This window comes from Alligator sinensis, unplaced genomic scaffold, assembly GCF_000455745.1.
Source record: "Alligator sinensis unplaced genomic scaffold, ASM45574v1 scaffold153_1, whole genome shotgun sequence".
Taxonomy (NCBI): Eukaryota; Metazoa; Chordata; order Crocodylia; family Alligatoridae; genus Alligator; species Alligator sinensis.
The window spans coordinates 523,821-536,320 of record NW_005842099.1 but is presented as its reverse complement, the minus strand read 5'-3'; the positions used below and the strand labels follow the sequence as shown (position 1 = coordinate 536,320).

Genomic DNA, 12,500 nt, shown 5'->3' with positions numbered 1-12,500 from the left:
AAGCTTACTCTCATGTTTAGAACACGTTCATAATTTAACAAGCAAAAAAAAAAAAAAAAAAGATTTTTGTTTCTTTTATGCCTCTTTCAATTGCTTTCAAAGCATACTGATGATAACCACAGTATGATAAGATACCAGTGATGTAAATTCTGTGTAGAGATTCCTAGGCCCCATCTACATATTATACTTTCAGCATGAGTAACCACACCTTAAGCAGTCACCCGGCCACACATTCAATCAATTAATGGCATGATAAAAATAGGAATAAGCTACGAAGTTATTCCATAAAATATTATTCCATATTTTATGGAATAACTTTTGTAGCTGGTTCGTATCATGCCATTAACTCAGGGGTGCATAACTGATTGTATCCAGCCCACTGATAAGTTTTGCGCAGACATCTCCGGGCAGCTGTTGGCAGTGGGGGAGAGGCACCATGTGGCCTGGGGGCTGGAGCCTGCACAGCAGCAGCTTTAACCCATGTGCAGCCACGGGGAGCCAGAGCCTGAGCTGGGTATGTGGGGGAGCCACTGTGGCACATGCTGCCGGAGCACATGTACTGCATGGCAAGGGCACTGGGTGCCGAGCTGCAGTGGCTGTTGGGGTGCTTTGAGCCAGAGGTGGTGGCTGGGTTGGTGCAGAAGGTAGAGCGGCTGCTTGAACTGCTGGAGGCACTGGTGGGCCTACCCGATTCTGAGTCAGAGACTCAGTCTGGTGGCTGCTTGAACCTAGCTGGGGCATCTGCTGTGGGTGGCATGGAGCCTGCATGGGAGAGGTGCAGCCTCTGGCTGTGAGATGAGTGGGTTCCCGTGAAATGGCTTGGATGTGGGGCAGCTTGTGCACCCTCCAGCCACCCTGTGGCCCACCCCCGAAGCCCGCCTAGCTAGGGGACAGGGCCAATGCATGGCCTGGGTGAAGCTCATGGGCACTAGGACAGAGCAAAAGTCACTGAAGACCCACTAGTACCCAGCACCTTCTCTGCAAGGTTGGGGGGAATGCAGGGAGCCCTCAACTACAGCTCCAAGGAGCTGTGCAGCAGGTGTCCAGAGGGCCAGCCCTGGTACCCAAGGAGGACAGCACGGGCTTGGTAGGCAAGCATGCTGATGCCTGTGCTGTTGGGCAAGGCCGGCAGCCAGGGCATGGGGAGCCTGGCCAGGCCCAGGGAAGGGATAGCAGTGCCTGGCTGGGTCATGGGGAGGACCTCAAGCTCCTACTCCTGCTTTTACTCTGGCGCCAGACCTTACTTGGCTGCAGGGAGCTCGTGTGTGCATGTGTTTCTGGTCCTCAACAGCTTACCAAAACTCATTAAGTAGCACTGCAGCCCAAATAACTGCCCAACCCTGCATTAAGTGAGAGTGTGGCCATGGGCCCCTGGGGCTGGGAACCACATCAGCTGATCAGAGCTATCAACTGGGGGGGCATGTGCACCCCCAAGCCTAAGAGCTCCCACCACAGGGGGAGACTAGGATTGGGTTCCCCTAACACTGGCAAGAAGGTGTGGTGGGATCTGATTCTCAATTCCACAATAATGCCTTCTGCCACACACCTGGCACAGCAGGAGGTACGACTGTGTGGATCACACATTAGATCCCATCACACCTTTACCTGCATGTGTAGAGGGGCCCTTATACGCTCAGTAGTAGCCTTAAAAGTAATACATTTTTGAGTGCTTCATTAAAATTCAAGACATACTAGCGTTAAAAAAAAAAGCAAAAATGGTGCAGTGGAATCTTTGCTTAGAACTGATACCTGATCAAAAGAATCCTTTCACAATCAAGCAGCTCTTGGTTCCCTACTCTATCACATTGATACTGAAGTGGGCATTAGGATTTAGGAGCAAGTCTACATCCCATTAACTGTTAATGGGAATTGTTATCCTTACTCAGGTACTTTTGAAAATTCCTCACCAGCCCTAAACTCTCAGTATTCTCCCCTCTCTAACTGTTAATTTATGGTCTGACAGAACATTTAGATGAAATTAAAATGAGCAAACAGCCATGTTGTTGGAGGATCAGTTATCTGCATGCATGCAATCAATCATTTGCATACAGACTGTGTAGGTGAACATAGCTATCAAATTGACACATGAAGTCTGGAAACACTTTAAAGTCTTTTTCCCTGTATAATTTCAGATTGTACCCCATAAGGGAAAAACAAAATAACGTATTTGTTCATTTTACAAGTCCCCCCCAAAATGCAACATACATGCAAGAGTAACACTATTTATAAAAATTATACTTAACCTCTTTGCAAAAATAAAATGAATGACTACCTCTAGAGAAAGGTTAGATAACTCAGGACGATTTATATTTTAAATTTCTTGTACTACAGAAAAAGCAGCAAAACTACTTACGTATGAGAGAACAGCTTTGACTCATAGTCTGTGAACAACTCATCAGCCTTACAGAAGACACAGCTGGAATGCAAGATGTTTTAAGGAGAAGCTTAGAACTTCAACCAGTCAACAAGGAATTCCTATAATTATTTTCATTCTGATTAATGAAAGCACAGATGACAATTTTATATAAAGCTTATTACATTTTTCACATATTCAATGACAAAATAAATGTGAATAATTGATATCCCTTTTTAATAAAATAATCTTGGATTCTAAGCGTATAAACTGGGTTCCTGAAGGCAAAAAGGGTCAGTTGACATGACTCCAATTGAATTATAGGTTCTTCCATATTTAAATTTCCTTCTCATCCCAAATAAGGGATGGAGATTTATCAAGACACCTACTCAAGAATTTTTTTATTTTTTTTTTACATACTTGTTGAGAGGAAGTCTAACAGGCCGCAAATGGCAGATAGTGGCAGCCTCAATAACTTCCTTTGAAGGGGGGCCTTCTAGGTTTTTGACAGCTTCTCTTACAAGCTTCTGGAACTTCTTCACTTCTTCTAGCTGAGATGTGAGCAGGTACTGAAGGCCTCTACAATCACGGAACCTGATAAACAACAACAGCAACAAAAAAAACAGCTAACTCAGTCTAATTCAGTAGTTTCACAGAGAAATGAAGCAAACTACAAACCCATGTAAAGCCCAAACCTGCAAACACTATCAAATGTAACACCTACTTTTACAAAGATTCCACCCAGTGAAGTCATTGAGATAATAATATAAATCCAAGATTTTCATGTTTCCAATATACAGAACTATCTTTGAAGACTGAAATAAAGTGGTTTAAAGGGGAAATGACACAGGTTTTGGAAATAACAACAATCTGTAAAATCATATTCACTGATACATCTCTGGCTATGACTAGTGCTAGACAAATTTTATTGAAAGGTAAAAGCAGGCCTTTACTAAACATCAACTGTTGAGTAAGTGTCCAAAGCCTGATCTTACTTTCCAGCACGTAGAAGCTATGATAGCTTAGTCATCAACAGAAGAGGGATAAAAGTTATCGTAGTTTAACTTACATTTACACTGGGGAAAAAAAACACATACACAGGCAATGACTGTAGAACAGCTGGTACGTAACAATATTCTATCCCCTTTTGCTCTGTGGTAAACTGTTCACATGTTTACACACTGTGGTCAATACTGCCTGAAACCAATTAGCATTTGATTTGTGTTTATTGACCAAGACATCCCAGATCTGTTGGTCTCAATCCAGTGCCCAGTGGACATGCATAGCTATCAAAAACCCACCATATTTATCACCCGAGTTGAAACAGGTAAAGCTTTACAAGGGTATGAAGCGAAGGTCTACTTTCCCAAAGCTAAATCATTGCTTTTGATCATCTCTCAAGCATGCTGCCAGTGGAGCATACAGAAACCTTGCACTGCTGATGCCTTTTCTGTAGCTATTCTTGGGGCACAGTGCTTTGAATACCAGGACACACAGCAATTTGGCACCTTTCCAAGCACTTTAAGTTACTTCCCCACCCAAGAAAACTTTTCTATCCCTAAGAAAAAGCCAGAAAAAAATCTTATGGAGCAACATCATGAGGCTACCAGTTTAAAAGATCAAGTTAAAAACACATATTTAGTTTAGAATTCCCTGACAAATTCAATGCTCATTCAAGAACATTTATGTTACCAACTGGATATTTTGGAAACACCTGAGCAGCATTCAAATTGAGCTAATGATGTAACCTCAACTGCCAAATATTCCAAATTTAAGAAAGAGATCCTCCTATGCATCTTCCATAAAGTCAGTTCATTACTCTATTATTATATTAGTACTCGATACTTTTGCCTCTGCATTTCTAATGAAAATATTTAGTGATTAAAATATTTTTCATTGAACAGGGTGAAGTATTTTACAAAGGAAGTATCATTATCCCATTTTACAGATGCATTAAACTGAGCCTGAGAGATTAAATGACTTGTCCAAAGTCTCAAAGCCTGTCAAAGGTAGACTGTTCTCTCAGAAGAACCACAGGCAGTGGTAAGTCTGCACCTGTACATACACAACTCTAACCCAACTTTTCCTTCTATCCATGTTCAACAGCAGCAAAAAGAAGTATCAGTCTCAAATGTCACCTTCTGATAGAGCTGTCTTCCCTGAGTGGAATTCCATAAGACAGAAGTCCTATCTGTGCCTTCTCAGCATAACTCCAGGTTTAAAGAAGGAAAGAAAGTAAAATCCTATATTTCTTTATAACCCTTCAATGAAATTACACATGTACTAAAAAATTAAGCACATGCTTAATGTTTTATCAGAGGGAAAGCACTCAGTATCTATCAGGATCACGCTCTATTAATAAATTACTCTGGATAAACAGACACTGGTTCTCTGCTGTATGTGAAAAATCACAGTAATGGAGGGCTAGAAAGTCAAAGGGTCACCTAGTCCAAGTCCCTGCTCAAAGGCAAGGTTAAGTATACCTAAAACTATCCAGGAACAGATGTCTGTCATCTTACAGTGACAGGGATTCCACAAACCCCTTAGGAGATGGCCTGTTCAGTTGTCAGCCAGTGAAATAGTTTGTAAGTTTTTCTTGGTATCTAATCTAAAAACATCCTTGTTCCAAATTAAGCTTTTATAAGGACTGTAGGGTAAATTGGTATTTTTCCATTGAGCATTGCACACTTAGTATTTTTACAGGCAGACATTCAGATTTGCCAGCTGTATATAGATGCCATGCTCCTGAAACTGAACTAAGGTTATTCCCAAGGATACTGAACATTAGACACTCAGCTACAGTCCACTCTACAGAATACGTTTGCTCCACAGGTTGAAATTAGTACAGAAGCAGCACTCTTGGGGTCTCAGGACTGTTGGTGTTTGAGGAAAGGATATAATGTGAAGGGAGTGACAGGTAGTAATTTCAAAAGAATTAAAAGTGGTACTGATGGATTCTAGTGGGAAACCTATCCATAACCCTGTGCTTAAAAAAATTCACATCATGAATGGGAAGCAGCAGGATTGGAAATGGGTGGACCACAACAGGGGGTCCAAAAATAGTAAGAGTGAATTCCTAGAGCAAGCAAATAAACTGTAATTAACATTTAATTATTTGCTCACACATTGCATGAACATGGAAAATTATAAAAATACAGTAGACAACACAAAGAAGAACATTTTAATGAATGCCTATCTAGGTGAAAACTGAAGTTCTCTCTCTTTTGAAGTTTTATATTTAGTTTCTCCTTTTAAAAATGCATATTTTAAAACTTAATTATAGCCCAGATGTTCTGAAGCACAAGTGCCTAGCATTTAATTGCATCTGCTAGCACAAACTGATTAGAAAACTCAAGCAGACTTAAGTGTATTAATTATGCTATTTTGTAGTTATTCTCTTACTTGTCTGCCATGGAGAGTTTATTCGTTTGCTGTTTGTAGTTGCTGGTTATCTCATTTTGCACACGCTGAACAAGCTCCTCATCAATGGCATATTGTATTGCTGTCTGGATTGCATCCAACCACCAAGGCGAACCAGAATGTATCTGTACACAAAAGAGTAAATTGATCCATGAATACTCAACAAGTACTCTGCTCACTATGGCAGAAGCCTTGACTGCTCTCTGGACCATACTCTTAAGCCCAGATTTGTAAATTTTACTGAAAGTAACTAAAAGATGAAGACATGGTTGGGAAGTACCCCTCTCACATTTCAATTAAATATGTGACTAGTGAGTATTTCCCAGTAAGTTTCCAATTACTTGCATACTCTTCACTTCCCCCTTAGATATACCTAGACTGTCTATGCAAGAAAAGAATAAAGGTTTGTAGAATGTACAAACGTTTGTAGAATGTGCAAATTGAAAAGTTTGAAAGCTTCCTTCTATGCTGAATAATCCCTTTTTCTCCTCCTCTTGGGCACAGACTAATGGTAGAAAGAGAAAAGAATAAAGGGCTTTTAAAGGAAAGAAACAAGTCTCTCTTAAAAATTAACAAGAAAAATAGCAAAGACTAAAGTATGCTTGAAAATTTAAAAGAGGATGGAAGTAAATGGAAAAAATAAGTGTATTATGTGCTGTTATTTCATCTTCCATTTTCTTACTAATTATATAAAAATGTAGCCTAATCAGCATTTCAGCTCAAGCATTTATTAATCCATTATTCTTTTATATCTTCCTGCAGCAGCTAATCTAACAGAGTGTATTAAAGTTATTGAGCTATTCTAGTCTAGAAGAACAGTTGCTTAGGAAATAAATGAGGCCCCATCTGGTACAGAACTTTTTTAATATAACAGTAGTATCTTCAAGGTCAGTATAATATTGATTCTTATCTTAAATTTCAAGAGGTGAGAGTGTAGGTATTAGGGATATGAAAGGTTAAAAGTTTAAACAATAAGTATATTTATACTGGTAATGCATTACCGGTTAACGTTTAGTGCAGGGCGGAGTCCGGAGGGGAAGGGAAGCAGTGCAGTACCTCAAACAGGAAATCGGCAGGGCAGGCAGGAGGGAGAGAGGAGAGAGAAGGAAGGGTGGGGGGTGGGAACTAGCACCCACAGCCTATGAGGTTAAAGAGGAAAACAGCAGGCAGCCTGATGACTCATCAATTAAGCAATTAACTGCTTGCTCACTGGTGCTCAGAAGCCAGATGGAAGGAGGTAACAGGCTACTTAAAGTTTAAACCAGTCCCCAACCTGCACTGCTTGCATTGCGTGTTTCCACAGTCCCAGCTTGCTGGAAAAGCCCCTTGCCTACTACTACAGCAACCTGGCTTCCTGTGGGCTATGTTGTCTGGCAGGGCTTACTGCTGCTCGGGTAAAAGGCCCTGGGGAGCAGTTCCCAGCAGCAGCTGTGTCCAACCAGGTTTGTGTGTGGCCCCTGGCTCCGCACAGTGCTCCAAGCAGGTAGCTGCAGCCCATCCCCTGTGCCAGGGTGGGGTGGGGCAGGGCAGACACTGGCCTGTGACTCCACACCCCCAGGCCGGAACTAGGTATGTGTTATCGGTTAACCATTTAACCAACATAAAGGAGGTTATTTTTTCAAAAATATTTACATCCCAGCTACTTTTTTTTTTTTTTTTAAATAACAACTGTCTCACTATTACCTTGCATTTTCCCCCATGTGTCTGCTATATCCACCTGTTGTATTATGCGCATGTGTGCGCAGAACTCAGTACAGTGGAGTCCACATTCTGACTGGGTTTCTTATTCCTGAGTGCCCTAAGTACCTGAAATTATCTATTTAATGCTTTACATTGAGGCCACCCAGGTAAAGACACCCAACTGTGCTAGGTACCACATGCACAGGTGACGATAAAGGAGATTTATATAAATAATTAGTAAACCAAAATTACAGGCTAGCTATATGAGAGAGACCCACCTTTCTCTGGAGCTCCCGAATGGTCTGCAGAACTGGCTGCAATGCCTGATGAGCTTCTGCAACTTCTGCATTGGATTTACTCATATAATGTTGTCTAAGTTGTTTAGCCTGTAAGTAAATAAGAGGGCAGATTCTGCTTTAGTTTTTTATATTTATGTAAAATAATTAAATACATAAAAGCTCTCAATTACTGTACTGCATTTGTTCAAGAATGTGGTTGATTATCCATGGTGTGTATGTACTTTCCTTCACCTGTATCCAAATGTAATATTTTTTCCCTTAAGTTCTTGGTAAGTTCACACAGTTCAATAGCTATTACAATACAAGCTGAGAGGCATATTGTTGTGATAAACTAAAAACACAGAAGAGACTAATGATTTCCACAAATATAGCATCTAGATATATCTAGTATATTACCAAAATAATTTTACCTGAACACACAAAAAGTAAAAAACCCTTTTTTCTGTACTCTTTACAAATTATTCACTAGCTACATAGCCACTACTGAGTCTGAGAATAACAAATAATTTTATACTTCACCAAAACACTTACTTCAGCACAAAAGTGAATTAAGGATGTAGAAGGGTTTACATGTGAATATCCTGACTTTTCAGGTATATGGAATAATGACTTTTTTTTCTTAAAGGTGATACTTCTGTGAGTGATAATTCACTGTGGCAAGTGGCAGTATGGAAATGTTATGGTTATCAGTTTATATAATTAGGTATGTCAATCTTCATCATGTCTCCAGTCCACCCATTCTATATGGTCTGTTCCCAATATTCTGCACAGGTCACTGCTTCTGGTGTTGGTGCTGCCAAATCTTTTGGGGTGCATTGTGGTGCTACAGGCATATCGGGAGATGATTCATGGTTTGCTTCTTCTGCCAGTCACATTTGTTGGTTGCATAGAAGCTCCATGATTTCACGAGAAAGTTGCATTTGGCAAGACCCACTCTCAATGTATGTCAATGGTAGATTAACATATACACTAATTCTCAAACATATTTTCCTCATGCAAGTGGGAAATAAAAAAGATGTACCTCCTCACACTATTGTGTGTGGTTTGTCTCCTATTTATCTTTGCTATCTGCATTTTGCAGTTAAGACTTGCTCTACTTTAGTCTGGCTGTTCTGAAAAAAGTATTGTTATAGCTATGAGTGGAGCTTAATCACCATAGAGAAGCTCAAGGATCCTTGGATGACCTCTTTGATCAGGAAAAAACACCTTAGTTTCCACAGAAAAGATTCCATTCTTTTTCCTTGTGTGTCTACATGTACAAAACTTTTGTGAGCCCATGTTCACTTCAACAGATATTGTGAAAGGACAGCATAGAGCAGACCAGTCACAGTTTCAGTTTAATAGTTTCTAGGGTCGGAAGGGGCCTGAACAGATCATCAAGTCTGACCCCCTGCCCTGGGCAGGAATGAGTTCTGGGATCAAAATACCCCAGCCAGACATCTATCCAACTTCCTCTTGAAAACCCCCAAGGTAGGGGAGAGCACCACCTCCCTTGGGAGTCCATTCCAGAGCCTGGCAGCCCTAACCATAAAGTAATGCCTCCTGATATCGAGCCTGAACCTGCTCTCAATCAATTTATGGCCGTTATTCCTTGTTATCCCAGGTGGTGCGCAGGGGAACAAAGCCTCACCTATTTTCCGCTGGTCCCCCTGGTGAGTTTATAGACGGCCACCTGATCCCCTCTCAGTCTCCTCTTGTGGAGGCTGAATAGATTCAGGCCCTTTAATCTATCTTTGTAGGGCCTGGCCTGCTGCCCCTTGACCGTGTGAGTGGCCCTCCTCTGGACCCTATCAATGCTAGCCACATCCTTCCTGAACTACGGCACCCAGAACAAGACACAGTACTCCAACTGCGGCCTGACCAGCACCACATAGAGGGGAAGGATCACCTCCCTGGACCTGCTTGTGATGCATCTATAGATGCACGACAAGGTGTGCCTTACTGACTGCTTCCTTGCGTTGGCGGCTCATGTCCATCCTGAAGTCAACAATGACTTCAAGATCCCTTTCCACCACTCTGTTACTGAGAAGGGTGTTCCACAGCCTATAGATATGTTGCAGGTTTCTTCTCCCTAGATGCAGCACCTTGCACTTGTCTGCGTTGAATTCCATCCTATTCTCATCTGCCCACCTCTGTAACCTGTCTAGATCTAGCTGGATTCTGTCCATCCCCTCCAGTGTGCCCACCTTGCCCCACATATTTGTGTCATCAGCAAATTTGGACAGTGCTTTCCACGCCCATCTCCAAGTCGCTGATAAAGATAGGACTGAGCCCTGGGGAACTCCACTGCCCACATCCCTCCAGGTCGAAAACAACCCATCTACCACCACTCTATGGGTGCGACCATTGAAGCAATTTGCCACCAGACTAAATGGCCTATAGTTACCCAGGTCCTCCTTTCACCCATTCTTGTAACTGGCCCTTTTCGTCCTCTGGGACCTGGCCAGAGCACCATGAGCACTCATACAGCTGTGCCAGGGGCCCTGCTATGACCTCTGCCAATTCCTTCAGTACCCTCGGATGAAGAGCATTCGGACCGGCTGATTTATACATGTCCAGCCCCTCCAAGAGTTCCCTAACTAAATCGTCCCTGACCCTAGGCATGGTGTCATGTCCCCTGAGCCTGTCCGTAATCCTACTGGGGGAGTTGTCCCAGTCCCTGCTTAGAAATATGGAGGCAAAGAACTCGTTGAAGAGATCAGCTTTTTCTTTTGCTAAAATCACCCGATTGCCAAGTCTGTCCTGTTGGGGCCCCACGTTACCTGGCGCCTTCTTCTTACTCCCTATGTATTTGAAAAAGGACTTTTTGTTATCCTTAATTCTGGTCACCAGCCCTAGTTCCATCTCTGCCTTGTCCTTCCTAACTACTGCCCTGCAATCAAGAGCAATGGAGGTGTAATCCTCCTTGGTGATTGCCCCTTGCTTCCACTGCTTGTATGCCACCTTTTTTGCCCTCAGGCCCTCCTGGATGCCTCTACTGAGCCAAGGGGGCTTTTTACCACTCTTGCCCCTTTGGTTTGCATTGGGACTGACTCCCTCTGAGCTCAGAGGATCGTCTCCTTAAGGAACAACCACCCATCCTGGACTCCCATATCACTGAAGCTCCGAGTCCCCAATGTCTCTCTTATTAATCTCCTTAGCTCATTGAACTCGGCCCTCCTGAAGTCAAGGACTTTTGCCTTACTGCTTGCTTTCACCACCCTGAGCCGGATAGTAAATGCCAGCAATGGTCACTAACATCTAGGTAGTCGAACACCTGCAGATCCCTCACCAGGTCATTGCCTGTGGCAAGAACCAAGTCCAGCAAGGCATTTCCTCTGGTGGGATTATGTTCCTCCTGGGTTAGGTGGAGGTCCTGTATGCAGGCTAAAAACCTATGTGAGCATTCAGACCTGGCTGACTGATCCTCCCAGCAGATGTCTGGGTAGTTTAGGTCACCCATGACAACCACATCCCTTGTCCTTACAGCCTCCATGAGCTGACCTGAAAATTCAAGGCCCAGCTCATCTCCCTGGTGAGGCGGTCTGTAGTAGACACCCACTATCAAGTCCCTTTCCCCACGACTCCCTTGTATTGTAACACAGTGCGCCTCAGTTTGCCCCTATTCTAAACCCATCCTAGTTTTAAGAGCTATACAACGAAAGTGAGTTTGCTCTCATATACCAGTGTAAAAGCAAGAGTGAATCCAATGAAGTCAACAGAGGAAGGGACGCTAGTATATGTGAGGACAATTGGACTTCTACTTGCCCCACTCTCCAACACTTAATCACCACCTCATTAATCCATTGACCAGCAACAGAAGACCTGCTCTTTTAGCTCAGGCTCGGGACTGACTGGCACAGCAGCAGCTCTTCAGAAAAGGATCTGGGGGTTACAGTAGACAAGCTGAATATGAGTAACCGTGTGCCCTTGTTGCAAAGAAGGCTAGCAGCATACTGGGCTTCATTAGTAGGAGTGTTGTCAGTAGGTCAAGGGAAGTGATTCTTTCCCTTTATTCAGCACTAGTGAGGCCACATCTGGAGTATTGTGTCCAGTTTTGCACCCCCACCCCATTACAGAAAGGATGAAGACAAATTGGAGTCTCAAGCATAGAGCAACAAAAACTGTTAGAGGGCTGGGGCACATGACTTATGAGGAGAGGAACTGGGTTTATTTAGTCTAGAGAAGAGAAGACTGATGGGGGATTTAATAGCAGCCTTCAACTACCTGAAGGCTGTTTACAAAGAGGATGGAGCTAGACTGCTCTCAGTGGTGGAAAATGGCACAACAAAGAGCAATGGTCTCAAGTTGCAGCAAGGGAAGTTTAAGTTAGATATTAGAAAAACCTCTCTAACTAGGAGGGGAGTAAAGCATTGGAACAGGTTACCCATAGAGATCATGGAATCTCCATCCTCGGAGGTTTTTAAGACCTGGCAGGACAAAACCTTGACTGGAATGATATAGCTGGGGTTGGTCCTGTTTTGACCAGTGGGTTGGAGTAGATGACCTCTGGAGGTCCTTCCAAACCCAATTTTCTATGATTCTATAGTGAACTCAGGACATTTTTTACTTAAGTGTGTCAAAACCCAAAGGGTGTGATTTTTGTTTTTGTGTGCTTCGGCACTGCTAAATTGTCCCCGCTAAATTATTGCTTCCTTGCACGGTGGAGTTTTCTGCTGCAAAAGAGAACCCCGGTGCAAGGGAGAATTTCCCGCCAATTTGAAGCTTTCTTTGCAGGGTGCATTTCTTTGTTGCAGCACAGAAATGCT

General features: G+C 42.9%; 1 protein-coding gene across 14 annotated transcripts in view; it reads right to left on the bottom strand.

Moving 5' to 3' along the window:
* The window catches only part of SHPRH (SNF2 histone linker PHD RING helicase), a 113,030-nt gene that overhangs the window by 42,889 nt on the left and 57,641 nt on the right, over positions 1 to 12,500 (bottom strand). For all 14 annotated transcript variants that reach the window (XR_003094222.1, XM_025204856.1, XM_025204857.1 and 11 more), the window contains 4 exons: positions 7,732 to 7,839; positions 5,756 to 5,898; positions 2,774 to 2,947; positions 2,354 to 2,416 (listed from right to left, as the gene is read on the bottom strand). Coding sequence is in view for 13 of the 14 variants with exons in the window: in XM_025204856.1 (XP_025060641.1) it covers positions 2,354 to 2,416; positions 2,774 to 2,947; positions 5,756 to 5,898; positions 7,732 to 7,839 (488 nt within the window). In the remaining variant the exon portion in view is untranslated. The remainder of the gene's footprint in view (positions 1 to 2,353; positions 2,417 to 2,773; positions 2,948 to 5,755; positions 5,899 to 7,731; positions 7,840 to 12,500) is intronic.